This window comes from Lynx canadensis, chromosome C2 (genome assembly GCF_007474595.2).
Source record: "Lynx canadensis isolate LIC74 chromosome C2, mLynCan4.pri.v2, whole genome shotgun sequence".
Taxonomy (NCBI): Eukaryota; Metazoa; Chordata; class Mammalia; order Carnivora; family Felidae; genus Lynx; species Lynx canadensis.
Genome location: NC_044311.2, coordinates 149,972,722 through 149,987,738, shown reverse-complemented (window position 1 = coordinate 149,987,738; position 15,017 = coordinate 149,972,722). Strand labels below are relative to the sequence as shown.

General features: G+C 49.2%; 1 protein-coding gene across 1 annotated transcript; it reads left to right on the top strand.

Moving 5' to 3' along the window:
- Positions 1-653: 653 nt before the first annotated feature.
- On the top strand, positions 654-1,580 carry CLDN14 (claudin 14). The gene has a single exon (XM_030329699.1). It carries the CDS (start codon positions 693-695, stop codon positions 1,401-1,403), a length of 711 nt encoding a protein of 236 aa, XP_030185559.1. The 5' UTR covers positions 654-692; the 3' UTR covers positions 1,404-1,580.
- The last annotated feature ends 13,437 nt before the right edge of the window (positions 1,581-15,017 follow it).

Sequence of the window (15,017 nt, the reverse complement as noted above, 5' to 3'; positions counted from 1 at the left end):
CTTGGTCACTCCCTGGCCCCTGACATCAGTGCGCAATCTCGAAGTTCACATCCAGCTCTGGGGTTCTGGAAGAAAGCGTCAGACCTGCCTGTGGGTATTAAACCCTTCCCTCTCTGAGAGCCCAGGGAAGTCACCCCCTTTCGGGAGACGTTTCATCCTGACAGGCAGTCTGGGGCTAATTTCTCAGGCACAGGTAGCGCAAACCTTAGCTCTTGTCAGTCCACGTGTGGGTTTAACAACGGAAGTGATTACGGACCAAGCAGCACGAAATGAGATTCAAACGCAGCCGAAGTGTTTAAGGGTAGCCAGAAGGTAGAACTTTCCACGCCGGCTTGCTAAGTGCTGATAGATCAGAAACTGGGGCTCTGGACTGCCCTTGCGGGGCGGGGAGGGGGGCGCCGGGGAAGGGCAGGCGGGCCGGATTTCTGCTGTCATCCCTTCCCCTTCTGGCCTTGCAGGGAAAATGTCTTGGACAGGCGGCTTATCCTTGCACCCAATGAAGTGTCAGAAACTGTTTTTAAAAATATGTTAATTGTCCTAGCAACTGCCCACGGAAAACTCAGTTTCGGGGGCAGAAATAAACGCAGCAAGATAATCTTTAACCCATTTCCCTTCTCTCCCTGCCCCGCCTCCCGGCCTCATTAGGACTCCGGCGGGCGCCTGAGCGAGCCCGGCAGCCGGCCACCGGGGCCATGGCCAGCACCGCCGTGCAGCTGCTGGGCTTCCTGCTCAGCTTCCTGGGCCTGGTGGGCACGCTGATCACCACCATCCTGCCGCACTGGCGCCGCACGGCGCACGTGGGCACCAACATCCTGACGGCCGTGTCCTACCTGAAGGGGCTGTGGATGGAGTGCGTGTGGCACAGCACGGGCATCTACCAGTGCCAGATCTACCGCTCGCTGCTGGCGCTGCCCCGCGACCTGCAGGCGGCGCGCGCGCTCATGGTCATCTCCTGCCTGCTCTCGGGCGTGGCCTGCGCCTGCGCCGTGGTGGGCATGAAGTGCACGCGCTGCGCCAAGGGCACGCCCGCCAAGACCACGTTCGCCGCGCTGGGCGGCGCGCTCTTCATCCTGGCCGGCCTGCTCTGCCTGGTGGCGGTGTCCTGGACCACCAACGACGTGGTGCAGAACTTCTACAACCCGCTGCTGCCCAGCGGCATGAAGTTCGAGATCGGGCAGGCCCTGTACCTCGGCTTCATCTCCTCGTCCCTGTCGCTCATCGGCGGCACGCTGCTCTGCCTGTCCTGCCAGGACGAGGGGCCCTCCAGGCCCTACCAGGTCCAGCCCAGGGCCGCGACGGCCACCGCGCCCGCCTACCGGCCCCCCGCCGCCTTCAAGGACAACCGGGCCCCCTCGGCCACCTCGGCCTCGCTCAGCGGGTACAGACTGAACGACTATGTGTGAGTCCCCGGGGCCCGTCCCTCCCCGAGTCCACAGCGGCACCAGGACCCAGACTGGCTCCGATGCAGGGTCCCGGCACAGAGTTTACTTCCGGGCTACTTTTTTGTCCAGAGGAATTAATATGAGTATGAGGGAGTGGGCTGAGAACACAGGGAAGGAAGGGAAAATAGGAGAGGGGAGAAGAGCTCTGTATACCAAAGACTTAAAAAAAAAAAAATCCTTTCTGTTTTTGTATTTATTATATGTATTTATGTGGGTGATTTAATAACAGCTGAATGAAAAGCGACTTGGGAGTTGGGTCAGTGGGGTTTGTTCGCGATACAGGAATAAACCTCTTGGATGTGGTTGTTAATGAAATGGACAGTATTTGTTTCTGTTTCCAGTCTGTTCTGTCTGCTAAGGTCTTGTAACCACAACCTACTGTCAGGACTCCATATCGCCAAGCAATGGGGACCCTCAGAGGGTGGCCACAACCCACATACGATGGGAAAATCAGAGGAGAGCCGGGCTGATATTCATGGAAATGATGCTTGAGGGATATTCACCAAGAACAGTCACTCCAGCTTAAGCCCAGAGGCAGGGCAGGAAGTACGGGGTCCCTGGGGGAAAAGATGATTGCTTTAAATCACAAAGTAAAGATAACAGTCGTTTTCTCCTGGTAGCCTCCACTAGTAAGGAAGCAAAAGTCAGAAGAAAAAAGAGCAAAAGGCGCCTGGCCGCTTGGCTCCCGAGGCATTGGCAAGAAGCCCAGTTAGGAGCACGGCTCAAGCCCGACTGCCCCGCAGATCACCGCTGGCTTTTCTGGGGACAGAAGCATGATGCCAGCTGCCTTCAGAGCAGGTACCAGAGTCTGTTGACTTCTTTAGCTGGAAAGAACTGCTGACCGGGCCACATGAGCTCTGACTGCTGTCAGAACATTGATGATGTTTTCTGGTTGTGATCTAAATCACGTGGTCACACACACACACACACACACACACACACGCTCACTCACTCACTCACACTCAGACTCTTACAGCTGTCCCATTAGCTGGTCCGGGGAGCTTGGTCCTGTTCCGTGTCCTTTCATTCCACAGCCTTGCCCATGATGTCCCCTGATGGTGCCCTGCTCTTATCTCTGTCCCGAACCTCAAGTTCTGAACGTGTAAAGAAAATACCCTGTTGGGGGAAGAGTGGAGACTGAGACCTACCCACAGAGTGGCACTTTCACGAATTCCTCCATTCTCAAGGGGTTTTGTAGAAGGGCCACCAGGGCTCCAGGGTTCTAGCATTACTGCCTGCAGGGAAGAGAGCCACAACAGGTCAGCACAGACCCGGAGCCAACTGGCCAGGCTTGCTGCCGTGGCCTGGTGAAACCCTTGCCCCAGGACCAGGGGGGGCTAGAAGGGGAGGCTCCAGGACAAGGGTCAAGAGGCCAGGCAGGCCGCAGCCTGGGGCCCCCGGATCCAGTAAGGCCAGAGGTGGGTTTATACTCTACGAACTTCATCCTTCCTCCTGACAAGGTCCTCCAGGCCCTCAGACCAGGCCACGGAGATGGTGACGGGGAATCCCAGCCGCCGTGGGCTTCTCCTGCCATTGGTGTCTCCCCCAGACGGAAGCTCTCACCAGTAATGTACAAGCACTGAGAGCCCATCTGGTCCCTTTGGGCCTTACCAGTTAGAGCTACTGAACTGCACCACTGCTGACTCGTAACAGCATGAAAAATGAGGGACTAATGGAGCAGCTCTGTACTGTTTTTTGCTGACCTTCAGACCCCAGGCAACAAGTGCCATGTCTGTTCGGAAGGACGGGTGCGGTCCATTTTAGCTTTTATCCGACCGCAGAGAAGCTACGCGGGCTGGGATCTGCCATTCCTTTCAGACCAGGGATTTACACCCGAAACGTCATTTCGTGCAGGTTGAAACCAGCAATTTTAACCTACGGTTTAAATTACACAAATCAATCAATCTGAACCAATAAAGAAGGCAAAGAAAGTCTAAAAAGAGCATGATGTTCTGTTAGTCCTACCTTGATGGTCATGGTCTAGAATGTACCTGGTGAAGTTATTCTAGGTAATAGACTTAGTACAAATTAAAGAAAAAAAATAGGTTTCTTTTTTCAAACTCTTTCTCAAATTCTGTCACAACTAAATTAAATATGTATCTCCTACTCAGGTGAAAGACCAATAATAATAGTGATTAGAGTTTATTGAGCACTTACTATATGCCCAGTTCATTCTTTTTGTTTACTAATCTGGTCCAATGAGATAAACGCTATTCTTAACCTCATTTTACAAAGGAGGAAGTTAAATCCGTTAAGCATTGGACTTCCACTCAGGTCAGGATCTCACAGTTCACGGGTTCAAGCCTGGCATTGGGCTCTGTGCTAACAGTACAGAGCCTGCTAGGGATTCTCTGTCTCTCTGCCCTTCCTCCACTCACTCTCTCTCTCTCTCTCAAAATAAATAAACTTTAAAAATATTCTTTAAAAAAAAAAAAGAAACAAAGGAGGAAATGAAAATATAAAGAGATAAGTTACTTGAGCAGTATTTGCCCAGGGTCACAGCGCCAGTGAGTAAAAGACCCAGGATTAAAAGACAGGTGAGCAGGGGACAAATACGTTCACTCAAGTAGCAACGTGACCCATAGTCTCATTACTTTTGTGTCCAGACTATTTGCAAATAATTCAGTGATTATTTCAGGACCACACACGGCTCTTTCCACAATCATCATCCCACAGAGCTTCTGGCTCTGGCTGGATTGACGAAATGTGATGTCAGACCCCGAGGTCCAAATCTGAGTCCCCATAGGAAGCAGGAAGTGACACACAAGACAGCGACACATGGATGGCTCCGTCCTATAGCCTGGCCAGCCCAAACAGGAAGTAGATCTGAACAAGACCTTGACTCCCTCCCTCAAGTAACGGGGTATAGGGATGAGTTCCCAGTTTCCTCCTTCACTCCCAACACAAGTGCCAGGCCCTGCTCCAGCCCCTCTTTTGCCACATTACCACCAGGGCCGTCACATAGATGCATGTTTTTGGTTTTGCCCAAATCTTTGGGACTGGCTGGTCTTAACTAAGTCTGCTTTGACAACAGTCTGGTCTCCTTTTGGAGGTATAACACACAACCCCAAATTTCAGAATAAAAAGGAAACTTGAGTCGGACAGTTGTTATGGATTTAAATTACAGCAAGACCCTTATGGGATAAGAAATGCTACATTTCTTTGCTTCTCTGAATCAAATCAAACTTGGCTCTGATCCAGAGAGGTCTAAAGCCAGCCATGTTTTCTGGTTCCCTCCCCTGCATTTAGGTCTCAGGGCCGCAGCACTAAGGGAGGCCCTGGATTTGCAGGAGCCTTTAGTCCTTGGGGACACCTTGTTACCCACTGACGGCCAGCGTCGATGCCTTTACAGCCCAGGGCCTCCCGATGCTCCTCCCAGGCCACAGCCCGTGCATCCCCAGTCATCCACGTCGTGTCCCAGACCCTCCCGGGTCCTGTGTGAACAGACACTGGAAACCTCCACCCTGTGAACGCTTTGTCCCCGTCCCTGACTCTGGGAAGCCACTTCCTGAGATGGAGCCACACCCCTCCTGTACTCAGAGCACCTGAGTGTCCCCTCTTGGATGACACACCTTGAGTGCTTTCATGAGTTCCCAGAGAAGCCTGCTTTCGTGTCAGCCACTGTCGCCCTAAATGGAAACAATTTAAGAACTATGGCTCATTCACAACCTGTGTGGTAACCGTCCATTACCTTATAGCGATAAACTGAAGACACGGCCAGGATTTTCACCCCTCAGTGTCCGACCCCAAGGTCCCATGGTTGGCCACAGTGCCACCCTGCTTCTCCCTGCTTTGGTCCCTCCTTGCTTTCTCCCTGCCCAGCAAAGGGAACGGCATGAATGGCGACAATCCAGGCAGGAGATGTGGGTCTGGACCAGGTGGCAGGTTGGAAGGGGAAGAAATCGGGATGCACCGGAAGGCAGTGCCAGTGGGATTTACTGGCGGGTTTGGTTGTGAGTGTGAAAAAAAAAAAAAAAAAGAAGGCATAAAGGTTGATGCCAAGATTTGAGCCTGGATCACCTGGAAAAATGGGGCTGCTATTTTCTAAAATGAAGGGGATTCCGGAAAGAAAAGGTTCTGGTCCCGGAAGGGAGACTAAATCGTTCTCCAGGTGTTTGGTCTGAGCTGCCTCAAGTGGAGACGTGGAGTGGGTCTTGGATATACGAAGCCGGAGTTCAGGAAGAGGTCACTCTGGGAGCCATCGGCCCAGGAATGTCGCGCAAGCCGGCGGCTAGAAAGGATCACGTTGCAAGTGAACACACGTGAGGAATCAAAGAGGCCAAGAGAGATTCACGTTTCGAGGCTGGAAGGATGAGGCGGATGGAGCCAGCAGCCAGAGGGGGAATGCCCAGCGAGTGAGGAGAACTGAAGAGAACGTTCTAGAAGCCGAGGAGAAGGGCGTGATCAGCTGTGTTAAATTAACTCCTCTACTTTCACGCTCACGCGGGATGTAGGTGCGGTGGCTGGCTCCATTGGCAGGGGAGGCAGCTGGGCTTAAGACAAGCAAAGGGAAAGCTGAGGGGGCTGCCAGGTGGAAGCAGCAAGCTGCCTGAGTGGAGAGCGAACGCACTAGAACAGTCTTGTTTCCAGTGCAGAGGTTGCGAGAGCCCGCTAGGAAAATACGCAGTTCCCGCTCTTCCTGCGTAAGCACTAAGGCAGACCTATGGATCCCTCCCGAGGTAATACATCGGGGGTCCTCTCACCGGGTTCTGTATAGGTTCCCATGAACTCCACCTCACATTAGTACTTTTCTTTTAGTTCACTTATTTCTTTATTCTGAGAGAGAGAGAGCAAGTAGGGGAGGGGCAGAGAAAGAGGGAGAGAGAGAGAAAATCCCAAGCAGGCTCCCGGCTGCCAGCACAGAACCCAACATGGGGCTCGAACTCATGAACCCGTGAGATCATGACCTGAGCCGAAACCAAGAGGCTGACGCTTAACCAACTGAGCCACCCAGGTGCCCCAAATGCTTCTGAACAGAAAGAAAAAAGATAACTATGTAAGATTTCAAAAGGAAACTAATGATAATTGACATGGTTGTCAACATATTTACAAAGTGTGGCATAGCAATATTTGTGCTCCTTTTCAAATGCACTAAATGACAATATCCGGCGATAAATACTGGAAGGCCAAAGCAGTAACGAGCATAAATAGTATCTTGAGACATTTGCAACGACTGTTACTTGATTTGAAAATATTTGTGATTTCCAGGAGTGATAAAGTCCCGAGGGCTGAAATAAAAAGTTAAAAAAAAAAAAGCAAATTGCTCGGATGACTTAAAGATACATTTAAAGCCCCTTCACATGAGTTTGTGCAAGCAGAAATTCACATTTCCTTCTGCACGCACGTAATAGTTTACTAAAATAAACCCTAAGCGTGGCGCCTGGCTGGCTCAGTCAGAAGAGAATGCAACTCTTGATCTCAGGGTGATGGGTTCGAGCCCTACGCTGGGTGCAGAGATTACTAAAATAAGTTTAAGAAAAAATTATTTTAATTTTTTTTCAACGTTTATTTATTTTTGGGACAGAGAGAGACAGAGCATGAACGGGGGAGGGGCAGAGAGAGAGGGAGACACAGAATCGGAAACAGGCTCCAGGCTCTGAGCCATCAGCCCAGAGCCCGACGCGGGGCTCGAACTCACGGACCGCGAGATCGTGACCTGAGCTGAAGTCGGACGCTTAACCGACTGCGCCACCCAGGCACCCCAAGAAAAACTTTTAAAAATTAAAACGAAATAAGGCCTAAGAGCTTCCCCAGGCACCCCAGTGGCCTATGTGTATCTGTAGGGGTTGGGAGACCCCAGAACAGCAGCCCAGACCTGGAGCACAGTTCCTGAAGACAGCAGGAACCTGGCTCCACATTGAACTTCTCAAGAAGAGTCGTCTCAAGGCCCCAGGGGAAGGAATTGCAATGGCCCGCAGGCAGTATTCCCACCTGTTATAGACCCAGCAGGAGCTCCTCATGGTGGCCAGGGAGGCACCAGGCATAAGTACCCATAGTAGGTTTCCAGGCACTGCCATTTGCATGATCCACAGACAGGAGGGAGGGAACAGAAAATGAGTCCCCGGGAGCAGCCTTGCAAAACGAAGTCAGGCCAAGAGCAAAGGCAAACCCGTTACACATTCCTTCTGCCAGAAACATCAGTTTTAGACAAATGACATTAGAATTAACAACGCCCAGTAGCTTAGCAGTCACTGTGCACTGGAGAGGGAGGAACAAGCAGAGGTAGCCTGGGGCGGTGGGTGGGGAGGGGGAAAGACGCACGAGGAAACCTGGGTGAACTAAGATTTAGAGGATTAAATCCTCTGCAGTGTCCTATAGTATCTACATGCCTTTGTCCCCCAGGACGAGACACAGCAGTGTGTGTGTGTGTGTATGTGTGTGTGTGTGTGTGTGTGTGTGTGTGTGTGTGTGTGTGTAAGAGAGAGACTGAGAGACCGAGAGAGAGACGGAGCCAGACAGAGACAGAGATGGAGACAGAGGAGGAGAGATTGAAATCTGAGGTCCTGGATATTTGAAGCCATTTCTTTCTTGAATCAAAAAGCACAAAGCCAATTGCTGGGCAACTATCCAAATGAAAACACAGAAATTTCATTCTACTAAGTTATTTTGAAATACTACCAACTGGCCTTTGCAGGTGCGTGTGGCAGGGGAAAGGCATTAGCCAGCAGCCCATTTCCTGCCGGGGAAAGGCCAGTGGAGGTCACCCCATAAATCTGGGCGGGCCCAGCCCCTGGGGGCGATTCACCTGCATCGTCCTCTCCCCTCTCGCTCTGGCAGCTTCACCTCAGAAAAGCTCAGCACGGCGAGCACTCTACACTTTAATTCCTTTCTCCTGAGGGGCTCTCGACTTAAAAGCTTGCCACCCGCCATCCCTGCTGGGTGACCGAGGGACCGGCCCAAGCTTTCCGTCCCACAGGGTGGCCCACCAGCTCCTGCCAGCAGCATCAGCCGCCTCCAGCTCTGGGGAGGTCTAGGGCTTTTTCAGTCATCCCAAGCATTTTTCCAAAATAAAGCATTTGCATAGATTTCCCACCCAGCGTAGTAAATAGCAAGAAGGCAGGATTTAACAGCCAGGACAACATTGGAGAGTTTGGGTCTAGTGGCTTCAGCAGGTGTCTAGGGAAGCTGGTGTCTGCCTTGGGGAGGAGCTTATGTGAATAAGGGGACCCAGTGCTACACTTGGGAGTCCTTGAGCCTAGACAGAACCTGACCCCCAGCCTCTCCCCAGACAACCCTCTCAGCGGGAGAAGGAGCCTCTTTTTCCATTCACGGCTTCACAGATAATTCATTACGAAATTCACCATCCCCCTTTGCAATGACTGGCATGAGAATATCACACGACTTTGTAATTCTAACATCAAATCCGGTTCTGATTTTTTTAATAAATTTTTTAAAAATGTTTATTTATTTTTGAGAGACAGAGACAGAGCATGAGCGGGGAAGGGGCAGAGAAAGAGGGAGACACAGAATCCGAAGCAGGCTCCAGGCTCTGAACCGTCAGCACAGAGCCCGATGCAGGGCTCGAACTTACAGACTGTGAGATCATGACCTGAGCCGAAGTCGGACGCTCAACTGACTGAGCCACCCAGGCGCCCCTAAAATCCGGTTCTGATTAAAACCCCAATGAGATACTGCCACGTGCCCGCTAGAGTGGCTAAAATGTAAAAGATCGACAATATCAAGTGTTGGCAAGGAAGTGAAGCAACGGCAACTTTTGTTTTCAGGAGGGAGAAGGCAAATCAGTATCATTACTTTGTTCATTGGCAGGGGGCACTTGGGGGGCTTCTGGGTGCTGGTAATGTTCCCTCTCTAGACCTGAGTGGTAGTTACGCAGCTGTATTCGTTCTATGATCATTTATCCGGGTAGATACTAATCATTGAGGTATGTGCATCTTGTTGTGTTTTGTTTTTTACAACTTGCCCCGTGCTCACCTCCTTTCCCCACAAGACTGTGAGCCTTCCTGATCTAGTCACCGTTTGATTCCCATGGCCTTGAACATGGCAGCTCCTCAAGAAGAGACTTGTAGCTGAACGCACAGCTTTGTGATTCACAAAAAGGCACCACTGAATCCCTTTAAATATACAACTCTTCTCACATATTTTACATATGAGTTAGTTTATTTTAAAATCCATTTGCACAGGGGCACCTGGGTGGCTCAGTCAGTTAAGCCTCCAACTTTGGCTCAGGTCATGATCTTGCAGTTGGTGAGTTTGAGCCCCGCATTGGGCTCTGTACTAACAACTCGGAGCCTGGAGACTGCTTCGGATTCTGTCTGTCTCTCTCTCTCTCTCTCTCTCTCTCTCTGCCCTCCCCCCCACTTGCACTCTGTCTCTCTCTCAAAAATAAATAAACTTAAAAAAAATTTAAAAAAAAAATCCATTTGCACAGAACTTCCCAGGACCTCAGTGTGTGGAAAACAGGGTCTCCTGGCATCATGGGCCACTCTGCTATCGGAAACTCAACTTGACCAAAGCTGAAAAGGAGGAGAAAATGTAGGGCGATGCATTTTGTTCAGTGGCCCCAGAGCCCATCCCTTTTTCCAAGTGGAGGCTGAACCTTGTTTCACCAGGAGAGTCGACAGTAGAGAGCCCAAATGTGTCAGGGTCAGGGTTAAACCAGGGTCTGTGGGGAGAGGCTCTGAAGTGCCATTCTGGTGCTCGGAAACATCTGTACATCTCATCTTCCGTGCATGAAATTCTTGTAATGAATGCAAAGCCTTTCCATCCCTATTTAAAGAGAAGGCTTTAAGCTTCCTGAACCTTCTATCCAAATCCCCCGACTTACTTGTCGATTCCCCTGTTCTGTGTCCTCTCTGCTTCTCTCCCTCTCAAGAGCCTTCTTCAAACTGGGGTCCCAGCCCCTCCAGACTTCTCCAGATTGCCTCCTCGACTATTTCTCTCTGTCCTGTGCTATTCAGTTCTTCGATATCCTTCCTGATTTTTCTACCTGGCCTACCACTTATTGAGAGGGAGGTGTTGGAGTCTCCAGCTATAAATTGTGGAGCAGTGCGCTTCTCCTTACACTTCTATGAGCTTTTACCTCATGTATTTTGAAGCTCTGTTATTAGGTGCATAAATTAGAATTATGTCCTTTTGATGTCAGCCTAACCATATCAATAATCACATTAAATGTACAGGGACTAGTAGCTTCAATTTCAGAAGTAGAGATGGTCAAACTGGATAAAAAAAACAAGACCCGGGGTGGCCCAGTTGGTTAAGCATCTAACTTCAACTCGGGTTATGATCTCACAGTCCGTGAGATCGAGCCCCACATTGGGATCTCTGCTGTCAGCCTGTCAGTGCAGAGCCCGCTTTGCATCTGCTGTTCCCCTCTCTCTCTGCCTCTCCCACACTTGTGCTCTCCCCAAAATAAATAAATATTAAAAAAAAAAAAAAAAAAAGCAAGACCCAGCCATATGATGCCTGCGTAGAAATCCACCTTAAAAATAAGGACAGGGGCGCCTGGGTGGCTCAGTCGGTTAAGCAACCGACTTCGGCTCAGGTCACGATCTCGCGGTCCGTGAGTTCGAGCCCCGCGTCGGGCTCTGTGCTGACAGCTCAGAGCCTGGAGCCTGTTTCAGATTCTGTGTCTCCCTCTCTCTCTGACCCTCCCCTGTTCATGCTCTGTCTCTCTCTGTCTCAAAAATAAATAAACATTAAAAAAAATTAAAAATAAGGACAAAAATAAGTTAAAAGCAAAAGGATAGAAAAATATACAATGTTAACACTAATTTAAAGAAAAAAAGATGGACTGGCTCTAATATTACCGGATAGAATAGATTCCAGAGCAAAGAATATTAAGAGGGATATACAAGCTCATTTGTTAATGAAGGGGTCATAACAATTCTGGACGGTTCTAGAACCAGATTCACTCTTATGCTCCTTTCTCATAAGACAGCCAAAGTAGTCTTTCTAAATTGGGAACTTGCAATTCAAGACGGCAGACTAAGTTTATGTGTTTAAATGCCTCTCCCTGCTTGGACCCCATTAAAATAATAGTAAATAATAAAATAGTAAAAAGCACAACAAAGAGAACAGAAGAAGGACTGTTAGGGTTGGTTTGTTTTTTTTATTCTTGAAAACAAAAAGCTGATGTGAAAATATAAATTTTTTTTATTTTTAATTTTTTTAATGTTTATTTATTTATGAGAGAGAGAGACACACAGTGTGAGCAGGGGAGGGACAGCGAGAGAGAGAGAGGGAGACACAGAATCTGAAACAGGCTCCAGAATCTGAAACAGGCTGACAGCGCAGAGCCCGACATGGGGCCTGAACCCACGAACCGCGAGATGGTGACCTGAGCCGAAGTCAGACACTTAAAGGACTGAGCCACCCACGCACCCCTGAAAATATAATTATCAAACCAGAGTGGTGGAAGGCACAACAGGGAGTGCAGTGGAGGGTCTGCAACTGGGGGGGGGGGTTCCTCCCTTTACTGCTTCCCCCCACCCCCACCTCACACACACAGAGGATCCGGCTGGAGCAACTGAACACACTTTCTGGGGACAAGGTCATAGGGCAAGTAGCACGGGTGTCTGCCCGTCACCATGAGCCCTCTACTGGCATTTCAGAAGTTCTCCAGAAGTCCAGCTTCCTGCTCCATTTGGCTAAAGGCAAGCCTGCCTTTTGACAAGTCCTGCTTGCATAAGCCACACTCCCCACCAGCTTCTGCATTGCCCCAGGCTTCAAAACAGCGTCAGACATTTGAGGAAAGCCTGTGCCTGTAGCACAAAATTGACAAAAACTGACATCAGAGGAAGTAGCCGCTTCAGGGAAGAGAAGAGAATGTTTCAAAATCTCCCTTCTAGGGGCGCCTGGGTGGCCCAATCGGTTGAACATTTGACTCTTGATTTTGGCTCAGGTCGTGGTCCCAGGGTTGTGTGATGGAGCCCCACGCTGGGCTCCATGCTGAGTGTAGAATCTGCTTGGGATTCCCTCTCTCTCTCTGCCCCTCTCCCCTGCTCTCTCTCTAAAATAAATAAGTAAATAAATAAATACAATCTCTAATCTATATTTTTACAGAAATTCAAGGTCTTACCTCTTCCATAAGAAGAGAATGCTATGAAAAGAATTGGAAAATGGGAAAGGCTCTTAAGTTAACATTTTTAATAGAATATTTAAAAGTTTTATATAAAATAAATACATTTAAAAAAAATTAGACAAATTGAAACATAAAGTAGAGAAAATACTCCAGAGCATGACAAAGATTAAAATACAAATCAAAGGGCACCTGGCTGAGTCAGTTGGTAGAGCATGTGACTCTTGATCTTGGGGTCATGGGTTTGAGCCCCACATTAGGTGTAGAGATTGCTTTAAAAAATACAAATAATAGGGAACCACAGACCAGAAGACGAAAGACATAGAGGATCCCTGTGGGAGGTCAAACACCTGACAGATGGGAGTTCCTGAAAATAATAAAGGAGATGTATGAATAGCAAAAACATTATCTAAAAACATGAAAAAAATTCCCAGAACTGAAAGAAAGAAGACATGAATTTCCAAATTGAAAGGGCTTAACAAGTATTAAATAGAATTAATAAAGTTTTTTTTTAATTTTTTAAATGTTTATTTTTGGGACAGAGAGAGACAGAGCATGAACGGGGGAGGGTCAGAGAGAGAGAGACACAGAATCCGAAACAGGCTCCAGGCTCTGAGCCGTCAGCACAGAGCCCGACGCGGGGCTCGAACTCACGGACTGCGAGATCATGACCTGAGCCGAAGTCGGATGCTTAACTGACTGAACTACCTAGGTGCCCCTAGAATTAATAAAGTTTACACAGATAAATAAGATACAACCTCATGAAATTTCAGAACATAAAAAAAAAAAAAAAAAAAGATGTTTAAAAAACTTCCGGGGGAGGGGGGAGGACTCAGATCATATAGAAAGAATAATTGGTTCCTTCTCATCCACATCCCAACATCCCTGTTAGGCCCTATCTCAGCATGTTTTTAACTCCCTCCACCCTTCTCAGAACGGGTAATTGTTTTATAATTTTGTATATACATTTTTTTCCCTGACCCCTCCATTAGACTCCAGATCCTTCAGTGCAGAGATTTTGTCCATGGCATTCGCTGTTGTATGTGAAAGGACTGCCATAGCCCTGGGTCAAAAATAGGTCTATGATGATTTAATTAGAGTTCCCTGGAAGGAGGGAAGGCAAGAAGCATGAGTTCCTCCTTGGATCCCTAGCAAAGCAGCGTTGACTCACACTACAGTGTGAATGACTGATCCCTTCAGCAAGTTCAAGTTCCTGAGGGTGGAGGGAAAGGAGCACAAAACGGGGCAAACTGGAACACCACGACTGACTGGGGTCCTATACCATCTGGCAGCCTGTACAACCAAAGAACATTCTTCGGAGAGGCCTCACTCAGCCCAGAGGCTGCCTTTGGAGTTTGGGTCAAATTCACTCCAGAGTCAACGTGGTGTGCCGGAACGTAAAGCCTGGGGTAGAGGAGGATGGCACACGGGGGCGCGGCCCACGGAGGAAGCTCTGGGAGCCCCCGGAGCGGCAGCTGGGTCCTCAGCCTGTCCTGTGCATCCCAACTCCATCCCGCTGCTCAGGCAAGGTGGCACTCTGTGAGAGTGGCCACTCTGGTCAGACCCCTCCACTCGAGCCCCAGGGCCACAGGTGTTACCACTGACCCTCCCTCCCTCGGGGTGCTGTTCTGGGTCACTGGTCCCCCAGAAGTAACTCAGTCTGTGGAAGCTGAGGCTCCAGTGGCAGCCCCTCGATCGCTCTTGCCCTCCCACGTTGGCCGGGTCCCGGCAGCAGAGCAGCCCTTCTCCATGATGCCCTTGCTCCATTTCAGCGCCTCCTTCTTCCACTCCCGAAACACCAAACTGCAAATCGAGAGCCGTGTGTGAGGGCCCAGGATTAAGAAACCCTAACAGCGTGTACCTTGGAGTCCATGACCAGGACTGTGGGAGTATTTCCAGTAGGTGAGACTGAAGAATTGAGAAAGCGTGCGAGGATGGGTGGGAGTCCTGTAGAAAGTCCCAGAGAGTGGCTTCACCAACACATCTTGAGGAGTGGAGAATCCTTCTAATTAAAATGTAACGGTGGCCCAGAGACTCTACCCCTAGGTGCACACCCAGAAGAATTGAAAACAGATACCCAACTGCTTGTACACGAATGTTTCTACAGCAGCACTATTCACAATAGCCAAAAGGTGGAAACAATCCAGACGTCCGTCAGCAGATGAATGGATAAACAAAATAGGGTGTACCCATACAATGGAATACTCCTCAGCCATAAAAAGGAATAGGGTTCTGAACAGATGGTTTAACGTGGATGAACAGCAAAAAAGAAGACAAGCTAGGTGAAGAAAACGGACACAAAACGTTACATATTGTATGATTGCATATATGTGTGTATATATATATATATATGCAATTATGTAACATCTTCAGGATTTGTCCATGTCATGGTATGTATCAGAACCTCGTTCCCTTTTTATGGCTGATTCATATTCCTTTGCATGGATCGTGCTCTGTGTGTTCCCTGTTGGAGCAGCCCAGTCAGATTGGTGGTTCTCAGGGATTAGGGTGAGAGAGAAGAACAGAGAGTAATTGAG